This window comes from Gambusia affinis, linkage group LG10 (assembly GCF_019740435.1).
Source record: "Gambusia affinis linkage group LG10, SWU_Gaff_1.0, whole genome shotgun sequence".
Taxonomy (NCBI): Eukaryota; Metazoa; Chordata; class Actinopteri; order Cyprinodontiformes; family Poeciliidae; genus Gambusia; species Gambusia affinis.
The window spans coordinates 2,869,946-2,886,959 of NC_057877.1; the positions used below are offsets into that span (position 1 = coordinate 2,869,946).

Below are 17,014 nucleotides of genomic sequence, written 5' to 3' on the forward strand. Positions count from 1 at the left end.
TGAGACGTTTGGATTGGGCACATATTGAATCAAGTTCGTACCGTTTGGAGAAAATTAAAAAGGAAAATTGATTATCTTTTACTTTCACAGCTGTATAGTTTTCAACTTTTATTCAGATTGTTGTATCTTGTGTGTTTCTATATCTCCAAACCTTCCTGCACCTACACCTACCTATTTCAGCAAAAAGGGACAAATACTGGATTATTGTATTCGTATATATCAATTTGACCATTCTTATTTCCTACCTGAAAACGAAACATTTCTTATTTCTTTGTAAAATGCGGACTATAAAAATAACCTTTACTTCTGCACGCCTGTTTCGAGATTTTCTGACCGTTCCTGAAGGGTCCCAAGCATGCATATGACGTCATCGTTTCTTCCTGCAATTGTTGCTCGTACTATGTTGTCAACGCCACTTTTAATATGACCGGCAAATTAGCACAAGTGCCTGGTGCAAGGATTCAAACATCTGTTTTGTTGTTATTGCAGAGAGCAGCTGCGGTTAAATATGAATTCAGTAGGACAAAAACAATTTTTCAAAGGGAAAAAAAAGTTTATTAATTTCAAACAACTGTGCAGGTGTATAGCTCAGCAATATAAAATAAAACTAGAAATTTCCAGTTTAGGTCTTGAAACCGGCCCAATCTACATCTTCAGGTGGAACAGTGTGATTGTGCTGACACCCCTTTGGAAGCCATTTATGTGAAACTATTATGACTACATCAGCATTTTTCTTTGGCACAGAGCAAAGTTATAAATATCCACTGTCCAGACGTTTGTTGTGCAGAAAAAGCTTCAAACTGCTGCGTCACTCGACTCTGATCAATTTAGTAAAACCTCCACTGTGACTGCTGGTGAGACAGCTACAAGCACACAAACATAGAGCATGAGATTCTGTTTATAGCTTCAAACACCCAACGACAATAGTCACCCAAAAATAGGCTGAAAATGCGAAGAAGCATTGCAGTCTGACAGACACTTATTCAGTTTATTTAGAAAATCAAACAGTATCGACCTGGCTCAGTGAGTTTCCAAATGCAGCGTGTAGGAAGAGATACAAAATAGTACAATAGGCAACCGTCACTTAACATTTCTCTACAGGAAGATCAAGTTAACATTCTCTATATTTGAGCAGATATTTGAGGGAGGGGAAAAAAATACTAAAAAAGAAACCTCCATTTTGACAAACACTACCTGATGAACAAAGCCCTGGGAGGCGGGGGACTCCCAGAGAACTGTGCCCGAAATACAGCGGAGCGACACGAGAACAGTGGACAACGACACGCCGCGACGCCCCGGGACGTCTTCACACCGCGACAGCTCCAAAGTTAAAAGGCACCACACAATACAGGTCACAAAATAAATAAATAAATAAAAAGATTTCGCCACACATTTGTAATGCTGGAACCGACAAAACTTTAAGGCGGATATGTCGCTGTCATGTGCAAAAAATATCTTAAAACATGTGTCCTCTCCTCTTGAGTGAGAGGTGTGCTTTGATTCTCCTTCTTCTTCGCTGACTTCTTTTTTTAAAAAATATATCTAAAATGTGAAAAAATTTAAAGAATGATTGCATCATCACTATGTTGCTTGGTATCACAGGCATTTTCAAGGCTTCCGGGAGAGTGGGGACGGTGCAAGGTGGGCGTTAGGGGGGGACACGTGGGGCGCGGTGCGGGTTTAGTTCCTGTAGCTCTTGCGTCCCTCTCCCTCCTTCAGGAAGGTCCATATGAGGGTGTTGACAATGTCGGGCTGGTCCTGCTGCAGCCAGTGGCTGGCCCCGGATATGATATTGAGACGGAAGTGATTCCTGATGTAGAGGCGGCACGCCTCGGCCATCTCCTGCTCCAGGAATGCGTCCCGCTCCCCCCACAGCAGCAGCACCGGAGACCTGACGTGCTTGTGGCTCAGAGGGAGCGAGCTGGCGACAAACAGATACAAGTTACACTTTAGCTGACACATGGGAGAAGAAGAAGAAGAAGAAAAAAAAAAGAAATTGTTTTGCAGAAATATTCATACTCCTTAAATATTTTCACATTCTCTCACATTAAACCTGCAAACTTCAATGTATGTCATTGAAATAGGTAGGCAAGAACAGGGATGTGCGCAGATAGACACTAGGTGGTGCTAGAGCACAGGCTGTTTTAACTCCAGACTAAAAGTGCCCTTCTGAAATCTTTGGGAGGGGGGGGGGGGGGGGGGGTTTCAAGCAGTGTGTTGTGTTGACTGTACAAAAAATTAAAATCACACATTACTAAAGTTATGTCCACACTGCAGCCTGAAGTGAACCAAGCTGCAGTAGAGCTGGCACAAAAACAACAAGGAGCAAAGGAGATGGTCTCTGGTTCTGGTCTTCTAGAGGCCAAACAACACTAGAAAAATGTAGTTGAGACTTCTGAGCTCGCCTGAAACAGGCCCAGTAGATCCTGAAAAACTGAAATGTTCTTGTTTATACCATCTGCACTATAGTGATAGTGAAATCCCACACAGTGGTACAGTGTGTTTTCAGATACACCATTAAAGGGTTAATCAATACATATGAAATGATTGGATGAATAATGAATGACTGTACGTTGATATCTACATCCCTGATGGTCATGGGTCAGAACAATTTCTTTCATGTGAGCAGATAAAAGCTATTCTCAGGAAGCTCGTTGCTTGAGAAGGAGCAGATGGCCTGCCCAGTCATGCACGCACAGTTCACATGTAAAAAAAAAAAAATACAGTACATGCCCTTCAATATTCTTCCTTGTTCCTCCTTTCGGCTAACAGAAGTGGATAGTTTATTAAAGAGAGCTGCAGGATGATGCAGATATTTGGTAGACTTGTGTCAGCGGTGATAGTATTTTTAGATACTATCATCTAAAAATAGTATCTATTTTTAGATGATAGATACTAAAAATAGATACTACTTTTAGTATCTATTTTTAGTATCTAAAAATAGTATCTATTTTTAGATACTATTGCTAATTTTCTGCTATTGCTAATTTATACAGATTGTTTTTAAAACGTGTATCGTGTGTGTTTCTATTTCTCTGAAATAGAAATAGATTTTCTCTAGATGTTCTCTACATGAGGTTTTGTATGTGAATTAGCAATGCTTATTATGGCTAACTCACAAAGGCTATTCTGCTGATATTGCGCCTTTTCTCTTTGAAATGCTGATACTGATGAAGAAGTGACAGTGAGTTGTTATTTATTCCACTGTACGGATTTAAGAGTGCTGAAAAGAAAATATTGATGTCAATTCAGTGAATATTATGTGGTGATGTTTTGTTGAGCTAAAAGACTAAATTTATTCATCACAGCTGGAAATAATTTTATCTACACGTAATGAAGAGAGGGCTGCACGGTGGCGCAGTTGGTAGAGCTGTTGCCTTGCAGCAAGAAGGTCCTGGGTTCGATTCCCGGCCCAGGGTCTTTCTGCATGGAGTTTGCATGTTCTCCCTGTGCATGGTGGGTTCTCTCCGGGTTCTCCGGCTTCCTCCCACAGTCCAAAAACATGACTGTCAGGTTAATTTGTCTCTCTAAATTCTCCCTAGGTGTGAGTGTGTGTGTGCATGGTTGTTTGTCCTGTTTGTCTCTGTGTTGCCCTGCGACAGACTGGCGACCTGTCCAGGGTGAACCCCGCCTCTCGCCCAGAACGTTAGCTGGGGATAAACACCAGCGACCCTCCTGACCCCGTTAGGGATGAAGGGTGTATAGAAAATGGATGGATGGATGGATGGATGGATGGATGGATGGAGTGAAGAGATAAACTTTCACTGAAGTGACTTAGAATTGTATATGACACTATAGTGAAACATGTTTCTGTTACATGGAGGTTGTTTTTTCTTTGTGTGTTGAGAGACAACGCATGAAGAACTAAAAGAAAATATTGACTATTTTGTTCTGTCAGAACAAAATAATACTTTCAAATAAGGGACACTAGAGCCCACAAAAGACGGGGAAAACTCCCCTGCCCCCCAAAAAAGTTCACAGTAGACATCAGAAATATGGCTTAAAGGGGCAGCATTAGGCATCTTTCAGTATTATTTTATAGGACAATCAAGTAACTACTGCTATACATATTAAATATGGCTTAAAAGAAATTTAACTTTAAAATTTAAACTCCTTGAAATTGGGCCACTGTATCTTTAAAAACTCCTGCTTATCATGAAACTCCGCCTGCAGAAAGTCATCAAAACATGGCCACTCTATAAATCTTTTGACAATGTTTCTACCAGCGTTGCACTATGAGGTAGCTCTAATGCTGAACTCAGCAGATGTGCAGGTTCACCAGTTGTTTGCTAATTGCTGCTGGCTAGTCTTAAGGACCTGAGAGGGGAAGTCGCAGGGGAGGTGTGCTCTGTGAGGCAGAGCTTAGAAGCTTGGAAACTGCAGCTAGGTCCAACCAGGCGTTTTGCACAGGTGAATGGTTGCCATGGAGACTGAAGAATTACTCAAACAAGCATGAAAGAATCCAGGGAACACTCCAGTTATGGTTCTGATAAAGGAATAACATTGGAACATGGTGTAAAAAGTGGATTTTACATAATACTGTCCCTTTAAGGATACAAAAGGTTTTATCATATTGGACTGTGACACAGTCCGACTCTGAGCGTTTAAAAGGTTAGTTCGTTTGGCTAAATAAAGTGATAAACAATCAGGTGACATTTTGTCAACAGAACCGGGTCACAGTGGCTGAAAAGCATCCTGCTACTGTGTATGTGGGACAGGCCAGATGCTTTCAGACCCTTTAGAAGACTTTACTCCAATTCTTTCTCCTTTTTTTTATTTAAAGAAAAAAACAAAGATATGAGATATGAGTCAGCCCCCTACCTGAAGACATTCCTGTAATAGTTGAGAGCTCCTGTCAGAGCTCCTGGCTGTGAGAGTGCATACATGTAGGCTTCCAAGTCCTCTGCAGTGAGCCATCGGCCCTTTCTGCCGATCCCGGTGCTCCGACTGGTGAACAAGGCTTTGAGGGCCTGCAGGACAGACAGACAGACAGACAGCACTGGAGCCGTTTGATTGGCAGAAAATTTGCAGGACGGCGGCTGACGTTCCCGTAATGTGAGACAGAGAAGCTGCATCTCAGGTGAGATGAGCTCTGACTGCAGTTCTCAGCTCTGCATTCGGGCATCTCATCCTGTGCTTCTAAACCTGAAAAACTCAGACTGAATATGGCATCACTGTCAAAGCTGATTATCAAAACTGCTGCCAAAACAACAGGGATCTCTAAAATTCAAGAAATAAGTGAAATGGCTCACCCTCATTCAGATTTCTAGTTTATCACCCTTAAAACAATTCAGACCAAACCATTTTCAAAGTCGGTATTATTAGATATTTATTCTCGTATTATTTCAACTTTGTTGTCGTGTGACTTTTCTAGCAATATTATGACTTTTTCCCATACTACTTTTTCTCATAGTATTATAACATTATGCCCATAATACTATGACTTTATTCTTGCAATTTACTTTTTCTTTCTTAGCCCTAATACTCCATCGTAGGGGACAGAAACTGTACTGCAGCACCAGCTTCTTCTCAGAGGAATAAAAAGCCAATGCAGCTTCAGCCTCAGCACTAAGAAGCTCTATTTATGCAAAATAATTTGACAGACCAATCTGTTGACAAATCTGAAATTGTCTCTGATCATTTACATATCAGGGGAAAAAGGCATCAACCTGATTAAATGGGGGACGCTTTGAATATTAGGTGAGTACTTGTAGATTGTACACAGGAGTGCATGTCTACCAATGACACTGACACAGAAAAACAAACACTGCAACAGTGTGCGACATTCACCAGTGCACGCACACACATCACACACATATATATATATATATACATACACACACACACACAAGTGTGTGCCCACATGCACACAAGCTTGACCTTGAAAAGCATGTGAGCCCACCTTGAAGTCGTTGATGGAGAGCATGAGCTCTGGGAAGCGGGGCAGCTGGAAGAAAAAGAAATGGCTGGATTTCAGCAGCTGGCTGGGGTGACGCAGAGCGTAGTCTGGAGGAGAAAGAGAAGACAGACAAGAGGGGGAGCGAGGGAGACGTTTCATTTTTGGCTTTAATTAACGGGAAGTTTGCACACACTTGCAAGGGAAGTGGATGGGATTTGACTTTGCCGCCTCGTCTCCTGCGGTCAAACCTGCTGTTCTGACTTTGTGCGTGCCTCCCTGTAATTAGCTCCTCATCATCCTGCCCCCCCCAAGCCAGAGGAAGATTTGCCAGCTGGATGCATACACACAATCGAAGTAATGACGCCTCCTAATTAACAATCATAATTCCCGTAATATGACTGGAAGTCGATATTTACATCCCTGGTGGTCATGGGTCAGAACAATTTCTTTCATGTGAGCAGATAAAAGCTATTCTGAGAAAGCTCGTTGCTTGAGAAGGGAGCAGATCGGAGCTTCTCTAATTAGCATGAGGGAAAATTGGTTTTCCTTCGAAGCATGAAGAGCTTGAGGACGCGTGAGGATGTGCTTGTGGTGAGATCGTACCTGTGAACACAGAAGGATGGGGGCAGTTCAGGACTATCAGCTTGGTCACCATCTCAGGGTAGTGTATGGCAAACAGCCACGCTATGGTTCCACCCCAGTCGTGGCCCACAAGGCAACACCTGTTGTACCCTTGGAAGGAAACAAACACACACAGACAACATTTTTCTTTTCATTAAAACTACACCATGTGGATATAGTCTCATAAATAAATACTCTCCCTCATGCAGATTTCTAGTTTATCACACTTAAAACATTTCAGGTCAAACCATTTTAAATACCAGATACAAATAACATCAGTCCGCATCATTCAAAAAATTTTTTTTAAATTTATTATTCATTTGGAAAGAAAGAACTTGGCCTCGGCTTGGTTTGTATAACAGGATAACAACCTGAAGCAGAGCAGAGTTAGCCTCTGGACAGCTCAACACCTTAAAACCTTAAAGATAAAGGTTTCGGAGTGGCCAAGTCAAAGTCTGGACTTGCAATAGGAACCAGAAGCTTAAAAACACTGTAAAAAAAGCAAAATACGCCCTTTTTTTCCTCACTGTCTGAAGTTAAATCAGACCTAACTTCTCTTTTTTTGGGTCAGTCAGAAATATCAAAATTATATCTATTCACTTAATGCCACAAAAATGAGAGAATTTTAAATATTTTTATTTATTAATGTCATTAAAATACATTTTCTGATGTTTGGTTGCTTCTAATAGTCAGAAAAATTAAATGTATGTGAACTTCTGGTTTCAACTGTAGTTTTTAGAAGTACACACGCTATTTGCCTTTTATAGCCTCTGAAACACTTTTTCACGGTACAGCATAGCAGGTAACACCTTCCACCCTAAAAGAACCTTTGCTCTCGTCTAATTAAGGTTTGTAACGACCGACGGCTGAGGCAGACCATGACTAAAGGATCAGAATGATCACACAACTGTTCCCCTCCCCGCTGAGTAATTCCCCTGAGCAACCTGTGATAGACCCATTTCCACCTGTTTATGCAATTTAGCCTCCCATCAACAGCGAGCTCACACATCCTTCACAGCGACTCAGCAAAGTCTCAGCGCTGCTTCAGACAAATCGCCGCCTGCTCATTCCCTTTTAATGGAGACGAGAGCAGCAGCCTGCTGCTTTAACTATCACCTTCTGTCACATTACAAACACAAAGCTCTGTGTACTTCACTGGGATTTTATGTGGCTGACCCACACAAAGTAGTCAAGAGCAACGAAGCAGAAGGAGAACAATACATTGAGTTTTACGACCTGTGTCAATTTGTATTCATGAACTCTAGCCTTATGGAATTACCGAAAGAAGGACACTGTAACACTATTGTGAATACAAAGGACGATTCTAAGGAATTTGCAATCATTTTTATTATTGGGATCAGGGACTGTTGGAAGAGGAGGACACTTTATCGAGCATTGCCAGTTTAGCCAAAGATTTTCGCAGACAAAATCAAATCAAATCAATCTTTTCTATTTAAAATCCTAAATTTTAAACAGCAAACCAAAACTGTCTTTAAAAACACATTTAAAACCAATAAAGATGACTTGGTGTCAGGAAACTTGGATGAAGCCAACAACAGGTCAAGCTAACAAGAATGTAGTCCTGGAGGATATCCCAGCTAGCATGAAGGCTGTCCAAGCAGACCTGAAGCAGGAGCGTTATACTTTGTCCAAACGGATCCAAAAGGATCCAAAAGACAACCATATTCTTCTAAAATAAGGAATCATCAAGAAGCTGAATGAATTTGGGATGGAACTACAAACTAGCAATGGAACGCCACTCTGAAACCCATCATCCTCCAGATAACGCAGGACGATGTGGTTTAAATCAAAGCACATTCATGTGTCAGAAAGCCTGTGGAAGGACTTGAAAATGTAGTTTTAATTTGAAAACCATGTAGAATTTTTTGTGCCACTTTACCCATAATGCACTGCTTTATGTTGTCCATCAGTTAACATAACACATTGCCTTTGTAATATGAAAGGACGAGGAAAAGTTCAAGCGGTATGAATACTTTTGCAGCTCTGTAATGCTGAAAAGAAGTGTGGCTTTTTGCCAGTGGGTCTGGACTGAAGAGTGGCTCGTGTCCAGGTCTCTTACAGTCCAGCTGAGGGCTCTGCAAGCAACGGCTCCAAAACGGAAATGATTTTGATTATGGGAACAAAAGAAAATGGTCATTTTAGGATTTTTTTTTTTTCTGTACGTTCTTATGCAAAATATGCACATAATATTTACAGCAGACTAAAAGTCATTAGCTTCAAGCTATGTTACTTATCTCTCTTCATTTTTTCTATTTATGGAAAAGTCTCACCTCCATTCAACAAAAAAGTATTTTTTTTGTAGTTGAGAACTTATTGTGCTTTAAAATTTGAAAATATAAATAATTTTTTGTTTCACTTGTTAGCTTTCACAGTGAAACATTTCATGTTGTACCTATTTCACTTTTGCGGCTCGAGTTTTATTTTGTAGCGGGGGCAAAAGCGTCTCTTTGAACGGAAAAGGTTGCTGACCCCTGGTTCAGTTGCTGAGCAGAGGACAGCAGGTATTGTACAATCAGAGCAAGCTTTTCTCCACGCTTTAGTGACCATCAAGCCTGATTTGCACAGCAGGATAAATTATTGAGTGCTTCACTCTCCACAGCCTGTGAAGTAACGTACAGTGACAGCAAGAACAATGCAGTGAGCTCTTCCTCCAGCCATCACTGTCTTTACTAACACAGTGCTTTCCTTAATGTTTCACAGAGAATGTGCTCCGAAGATTGTGAAGGATATCACCAAGGGCTGAACTGCTCACTGGGCTCGGATTAGGGACAACACATCAGGCTAATAGTGGAGTTTAATCCACATTCAGCTTCTGGACAGGTGCTGGCCTGTCTGCAAACAGGAAACCAACCAACCAGTAGAAACCAGTAGCAGAAGTTACACTGGGTTCCTTCTGGCTCTCTGGGGTTTATAAGAAGTCAACTTCTTTCATTTGTTTTCTTTTACTTTTTACACTATTGGAGAAAAGCTGTGTTATGGTAACAGTCGAGAGACAGTCAGCAAGGACACATCACTTATGAATGAGCCTCTTAGCACAGCAGCAGAGGAGGCAGCATTCACAGCTACAGTCATGACAAAATCAAAGCTCACCTTCTTTCACTTCTCATACAATCTAACTTTAAGTGTACAGAAACACTCAACATTTTCCATACTGTCATTTCATGATGAAAAGCTGCGTCTGGGTTTTGCAGCGACGTCCACTCAAGGGAAGACTAGGACAATTTATAGCACAATCAAAATTTATAGCACCATCAAGTAACTGTGTTACCTTCAGTTGTTATCAAAATGCTGTATACATCAAATATGACTTAAAAGAAATTCGACTTTGCAATTTGACACCTTGAAATTGGGCCACTGTCTCTTTAAGAAGCTCCTGCTCATTCCACCACCCCGCCTACAGCACATCGTCACAGCAATGCTCCTTCATTATGCTGTTCTTAGGATCGTTGGACTGAGAAGTTATGATGGACGAACAACACTATAACATGATTCGAAGCTCAAAACAGTTGATTTTACATAATAAACTCCCTTTAAGTTCTCTTCCTCAGTATGAAGAATAATTGGAATTGAATTCTGTGGAAGCATTAGAATCTTTGTAAATCTTCTCAGATTGATGTGCAGCAGCAGTTGCTTCTCTTAGGAAGTTGTGGGTGTCTTTCCACCCTGACACTGAGTACATGTAGAACTCCTGCGGTCACAATGACCCAGGATGTCTTCACTTCAGCATCAGCCTGTTACTACTTCCTCTGTTCCACTTTGCTTTCATCTTTGTTTAAAGACAACAGCAGAGTGAGATCTGGTGTTTATTTTCACACGCTTGAATTTTAAACTTGAAATAATGTAGAACCAAGTGAGGATTAGAGGATTTACTGAAAGGGGTGGTGAAAGAGAGGGTGTACTTTCTTTTTCCAATAGCTTTAAATTATTTTTTATTTTCTAAAGCAAAAGTTTGCATCGCTTGTCTCACGTTAATGGAAAAAAAAATCAGAAATGATGAATGTTACTGGCTTTCAACCATAGTCTGACTGGAATACATTCAATACTTTATTTTCAAGTTTGAATGGTTGGATTTATGCTTACTTTACACATTAAAAATGAAATACTGCTACAAAGTGCAACAACTAAAGAACCAATAAATGAAGATGTCAGCAAAATGTTGTCATTGTGCTGATGAACCATTTTGACCTTCAGCCTCTGTATTCAGCTTTATTTTCATCTTCCTGCCACTGATTTGAATCAACTCCCTAAAACCTAAACGCCCATTAGTGTTCAAGATGCTGGACAAGCTGGGAGACTCCTTCTGTAGTGAGACGTAGCAAAAGTAAAAGTGTGCACGCCTGTTAATGGTTCTGATAAAGCGAAACAATATGTCAGGGCTGGACTTTGATGTAAAGCTCACGCCTCTTTAACTGGTTAAATAGTTTCTGCAACAGGTTTATGTAAAATACATGGAGGAACGTCTGATGTGCCAAAAGGCACGTTTGCTTCCGTCTCCCCTTCAAATACAGACATCACTGTGTTAATGAACAACAGCAACTGCAGGAAAAACAGAAGGTGGCCGTTCGAATTAGATCAGGTTTGTTTGTAGTTACTGCAAAAGAAGCCACTTAGTACATTTAGTTCTGAAGTGACAGCTGAGAATACTTCAATACTGGATTTAAAGAAAACCTTAAAAAGGAACTAAAGTGTGAAATCTGCATTAGTTTTAAGAGTAAAAGGAGGGGGGGGGGGGAAGCAGTAGCTATTCTGGTCAGATAATTGTCAGATGTTGGTGGTGGTGTGTGAGGACAGCCTCCAGCTTGCTCCCTGCTAGTGTTAGGATGGAGTCATCAGGCTGACTCACAGGAAGTTTGTCATGCTGTGTGCGCTGCGGGCCTGAGGGCTGTCCAAAGACCACAGACTGATAAACAAGTTTATATTTGACCTGAGACACCGTCACAACAAGATCTGCCCTCTGGAGATTACAGGGAGGAGCTTCTTACCCAGGTACTCCACGATATCTTTCACGTCGGTGACCAGGTGGTCCAGCTGGTAGCTCTCCGTGGAGAGCGGCAGGTCGGATTCGCCGTAGCCGCGCATGTCCACGGCCACCACACGGAACTCGCTCTTGAACTCACGCAGCTGGTAGCGCCAGGAGAACCTGAAGAGAAACATGTACGGTTGTGATTCTGTCCGGTCGTAGTCATATTTAAAAAAAAAATCTGAATATCCATTCAAGTGGGGCTTGTCAGATTTTGAAAAGAAAGTATTAATCCTCCCACTGTTTGAAGAGACGGGGTCTCCCAGGAACCCTGGGAGTTTTTCTTACCATGGTCGCAGTCCAGAGGAGTCGCAATGACCCCGCGTGCGCTTTTAAATTTTTTTTTTGTGCATGGTTTTGGTAACTGACGGTCTGACCAAACTCCTCCCTGACTCCTGCAGTCTTACCACCAGAGCTCAAATACTTTTCATTAACCCCGCATTTATGTTTTTAAATATACTTCCTTTAGTGGTCTATAGGACTGGTCAATATGGACCTAAAGTTTTATCACAATATTTTGTGGTACTGTTATGATAACAATAAAAGTGATGATTCAAACTATTTATTACTTCTTTTTTTAGGTAACTGTATGACTCTGACTGCATGACACAACAATCATAGATCTACAAACACAAATACTGCTGCTGAAAAACATTAACATTTCTCATATGCTTCTTTAGGGCTCCAGCCATACAAAGAAGTGTGATTTATATCACTAAACTGCACATGGATGGATGGATAATCAGGAAACCACCTTTTTTTTTATTTTGCATTTAAACAATCCAACAATTTAGTTTGCTTCAATAAATTTTTGTTTTAGTTTATTATTTAAACAGATTAAAAAAAAAGATTAAATGCCACATACATTTTTACATTTACCAAAATAAACAGGTTCTTTTAACTTGGCCCTCAGAACAAAACTTGGGACACAGCTGGATTAAACCATATTCATTGATAAGAATGGTCCAGTCAAAGTTCAGAACTGCAGTGAATTGGAAACTAGGACTGAATTCAAGCACATGGGATACGTTTTGACTTGAAATCCTTTTACACCTGTTCACCACTTTGTTTTGGACTGTCTCACAACATCCCGGATGTTGCAGGGTGATGCATGCTGCTGTACGATCCTCCGTACGCTGCTCTGGCTTTCTAAAAGTAGGTGAACAGATTTCAAAAAGGAAGAGCTGCATCTTTCTGACCACCTTCAGCTCAGTTCATCATCCCAATCAGGAAGATGGAGAGTGAAGCAGAAACTGCTCCTGTCTACTGTTAAATGAATCCCTTTTCAGCCCTCAGCCTACATAACATCCTACAGATATGGACAGGCTTATAGCTCTTTGGCTTCACTCCAGGACACAATCCTCAGCATATATATGTTTGTTTGTTTTGGTTTTATTTTCCATTTCAGGATAAGGACATCTTGAAACACCCCCCTCACTATCCCACCCAAGCCAATTATAATCCACATCTGTGAATAAGACTGGGATGGATTTTTGCTGAAGACAGAATGCAGATAATAAACAGTGCTGCTGCAGCCTTACGGTGAAGAAGTGACACAGTCAATGGATGTTGTATGCAAAATGCACAGTGTAAATGTTTGCGGCTGAACCCAGAGTGGTGCTCTCACCGCTACACTTACCAGAACTCGGGGAAGCCGTGCAGAAACAGCATGAGGGGCTTTCCTCTCTCCCCAGCAGCAACGTAGTGGAACCGCAGGCCAGACTCCTGCAGAACGGAAAGACGCACAGATCAAACCTGCGCCAACAACCTCTTTCCCCTCTTCATCCCCAGCCACAAAATACCGACGCAGCACTTCCTGATTTACTGTACCTCCAGTGAAAAACTGAGAATCAGCTAATGTTAAAGCGGATGAGCACGCGCGTGCGCGTCTCCCAAGGAAATAAAACATGCCATCTGCAGTATTCAGTATTCAGAGTTGAATATATTTCACTGAAAAGATTAATGCGACTTGGGATAGGTGTCAATCTACAACATAAAAAATGATGATCAAGATAAATCTGTTGGCAGCCCCTTATGAAATTCTGCCTTTGCATCTACCTCCCAACTATGTCACAAGGGTTACAGCTGGTAAATTTTCTACAGTTTGTAACTTTTATTTCAAAAATGTATATGTCTTTTACATATTTGTTCAAATGATCATTACGTCGTGAAACAACCAATCAGAACCAGGAGGAGGTGCTTAGTGCTGGCAATCACTCTTGTGCTCACCCTCTGCTGCTTGCTAAGCAAATGATAATGTTAGTGAGCATAGATGAAGGTGCATAAAAAGTTGTTCTGTACAATTTTTCCTCTTATAGCACATTGAGCAGCGTACAGAAGGTGAATAGAAAAGTGACCTCCTGGCCTAAAGTGTTTTCAAACATAACTTTAAAAAAGGTATTTCTTGAGGCCTTGTTGAGACCAAAACAGAACTTTTCAGCCCACATAATACTACAAGAGGCCAAAAAGCTAACACTTTTCATATCACCCTGAACACACCACCCTCACGTCTAAACTATGCCATTCGGAATTTCGTTCAGAATGTATGGGAAGATAGATGTAGATAGATAAATATAGGTAAATCCTGGAAGAAAGTCTCTAAAAGGTTGGCAAACATTTGAGAGTCAGTAAGAGGCTTAGCTTCTAGCTGGACGATGACCCTACAGTTTATGGTCATTGTGCAAAAAGCAGGGTGCTGTGATAGTGAGGGTGCCAAAGAAAAATTTTAACTTGAGAACAGGCTTTTTTCTTGATTTTTTTTTTTTAGTATCATCATTTGAGTAGTGTTATCTGATGACAGGCAGGTAACGACGGAGAAGCAGAAATGAAAGCTCTCAGGAGAAAACAATAAACAGAAGAGGGATGATAAAAGATGTCATAGGCATGAAGAAAACTTTTCAAAGCGGTTGATAGACAGTAGGTAGCAATTTCAGTCTATCAAGAGGAGGCTTGTAAATATTCAGGTTAGCTTAAGTTACTAGTAAAATGCAACTCTTGCAACTGTGCTGTAGCTACATGTGTATAGCGCTACTAATGTGTCTCCATACACCTCAGACAGTAGCTGCCCTCCTGACCTAAACATACAGATACAACAACTGGGTTTGGAAAAATTGAAAAATGCTGTTTACAAATTGGCACTACTTTATCTGATATGTTACATAAAGTCCCAGTGAAATATATTACTGTAGCAGGTTGTAAAGTGACAAAACATAGGATAATCCGACGAGTGTGAATACTTTTGAAAGACATTGTATCATCACATCACATAAACATTTTTACTAGTTTCAGCTGTTGGAAAAAAACAGGCAGTGGAACACAAGACATCATCTCGACTGCAGCACTTCATGTCAAAAACAAATCTCCTGTGAACTTTACAGCGACAAAACCAACATCAATCGGAGGGTCAGAGGTCACGAAGAGCAAATCATGTTTATGGATCAAAGCAGCGTGTTGCTTTCAAACTGGAGCCTCCCCTCAACAACCAGTAGTTACATTTTACTGCTATCTGCATTATGTATTTTCACTTGAATATATTGATTCTATGGAGCAGTATTTTATTTGCAAAACATAGAGGTGAAGCACTTCTTTGGGCAGAACTGCTCAACGGATTATCAACATAGTCCCAGATCAGCGTGTTAAAACACGCAGTGAACACAGTCTGCAGCTGAATCCCGAGTTCTTCTTGTACTTGTGACAGATTACTATGGGGGGGAGAGGAAATGTGAAAACTCTCCTACACACTGTATGTTTTTGTTGCTGGAGGATTTAGTGACCAACATACTAAATTACATAATCGTTTTAACACGTCCTGTAGCTGTAGGTTGGTTGTTTGGAGGCAGGCTGCAGCCCCGCTGCAAGCGGAGAAGTCAGGCGGAGGAGCTGTTCTTTCAGCACCGCCACCTGAGCTCCGCCAAGCCAACAACAACACAACAACAAGAGACCGATTCGGCTCAACAGAACCAGGCCCTGTCCGGCTTGTCACGACGCGACGCAGCGGGGAGGGGGGGAAGGCAATTTAAAAAAACAAAAGAGAGAGAGAGGGAAAGAGAGCGAAAGAAAGAGGGGGTGCGAAAAAGGTGTGGGAGCACACGTGAACACACGCGCGAGGGACTCAAACACAATGAGTTCCAGCTCGGGCGCGAGACGGCGCGCGCGTCTGCGTGTCTTACCTTGATCCTAACATAACAATGAGTTCCCAAGGACGTGTCATTCAGACAAGCCGGGGGAGTTTCACGTATCCCCCATTGGAAGGTTGTTGTCGGTCTCAGCACGATGTTCCAGCAAAGTTTCAGCAGGGCTGCGGTGGTGCAGAGAGCACAATAACCGTAGATTAGCGACCAGTATCCCCAAACTCTGATTTTCAGCGCAAGTCTGATCAGAAATAACAGCAAGTTGTTAAGGACTCTCGCCATCTTCGCATTGCCGCAGGAAATCAATCCAGGTCGCTTTGCCTATTGATTTCCTTCCGTTAACCTGCAGCGGGTGTTAAACCACAGCTCCGGGGGAGGGGTCGGAGGAGGGAGGCAGTTGTCTCTGTACCAGCTCATACGCACGACTGTCTGAAGGGAGGGTCCCGACGAGCGGCTGAATGGGACGGTGGCACGAGTATCACGTCAGATTTTCGCGCTTGCGTGTGACACCGGCGGTGGTTTAGCGGGACGCGGTGCTGCCCGACGGGGAAGGACGGACCAAATCTCAGCCAGTAACCCGTTAGCGGCGGAGAATCCTGGGTTATTTTCCTTTGTTTTCATCGCAGCCGAGAAAAGAGGGCGCTTTATTTCAGGGTAGAGAGAGGAAGTCCAGAAAAATCACTGCAAAAAGGTATGGCGTCACGTCGCTGCTATGGTAACAACACCGCAATGACAACACAGCCTGCGTGCTTAGAATGCAATCAGCTGCTCTGGATTTACCAAGTTGTTTTTCAAATATCTCACCAGGCAATTCCATATACATGAGCCATGCCTCATGATGGCTGGGGTTGTAATCATCTATTTGAAATAATCAAAAGGGGTGCACTAAAAATATGAACACAGTTAGAGGTCAAATGTGATCCAGGACATTTGCAAAAAGAAGAGGCTGCACTCAGCGTTCAGTGAATTCTTCTAACATTAAAGAATGTCACATGGTCCACAAATAATCAACGTTTTGAATCAATAGCTACAGGCCTTCATGACTTTAGAGGTTAGCTTCATGTTAATAAGAAAAGTGTGTAGATTGCCTCCATCATTGAGCACTTGCATCCAAGTCATATTCTTCACAGTGATTGACAAGTCTACAATGCAAAGTTCATAAAGACGTGGATTAGCATGTTTGAAGCAACTGAAAGGCCATCAGAGTCCTGACAACTAGATGTGAGCCACAGCCAACATCAGTGTGTTACCCTCAAAACGCGTGTCTGAAAGACTGGTCAATTCCCCATAAACACTCTTTAACCCTGTGAAAAGCCTTTCCAG

At 41.8% G+C, this 17,014-nt stretch overlaps 1 protein-coding gene across 2 annotated transcripts; it reads right to left on the reverse strand.

Annotated features, from left to right (window-relative positions):
• Positions 1–974: 974 nt before the first annotated feature.
• Positions 975–17,011, reverse strand: ephx4 (epoxide hydrolase 4). 2 transcript variants are annotated; one of them, XM_044128582.1, is made up of 7 exons: positions 15,731–17,011; positions 13,201–13,286; positions 11,524–11,681; positions 6,503–6,631; positions 5,903–5,947; positions 4,822–4,970; positions 975–1,921 (listed from the first exon to the last, which is right to left on the reverse strand). In XM_044128582.1, exons 1-7 carry the CDS (start codon positions 15,971–15,973, stop codon positions 1,649–1,651), a joined length of 1,083 nt encoding a protein of 360 aa, XP_043984517.1. In that variant the 5' UTR covers positions 15,974–17,011; the 3' UTR covers positions 975–1,648. The 2 variants fall into 2 exon arrangements, with proteins under 2 accessions (XP_043984517.1, XP_043984516.1); XM_044128581.1 differs by having other exon boundaries at positions 5,903–6,006; positions 15,731–16,374.
• Between the last annotated feature and the right edge of the window lie 3 nt (positions 17,012–17,014).

Excerpts from the sequence above, each read along its gene's own strand:
- ephx4 (XM_044128581.1), bottom strand. The coding sequence starts at position 15,973 with ATGGCGAGAGTCCTTAACAACTTGCTGTTATTTCTGATCAGACTTGCG. Across the intron at positions 13,287-15,730 it reads ATTGTTATGTTAGGATCAAG|GAGTCTGGCCTGCGGTTCCA; the intron begins GTAAGACACGCA and ends TCCGTTCTGCAG. Across the intron at positions 6,632-11,523 it reads AGATATCGTGGAGTACCTGG|GGTACAACAGGTGTTGCCTT; the intron begins GTAAGAAGCTCC and ends TTTCCTTCCAAG.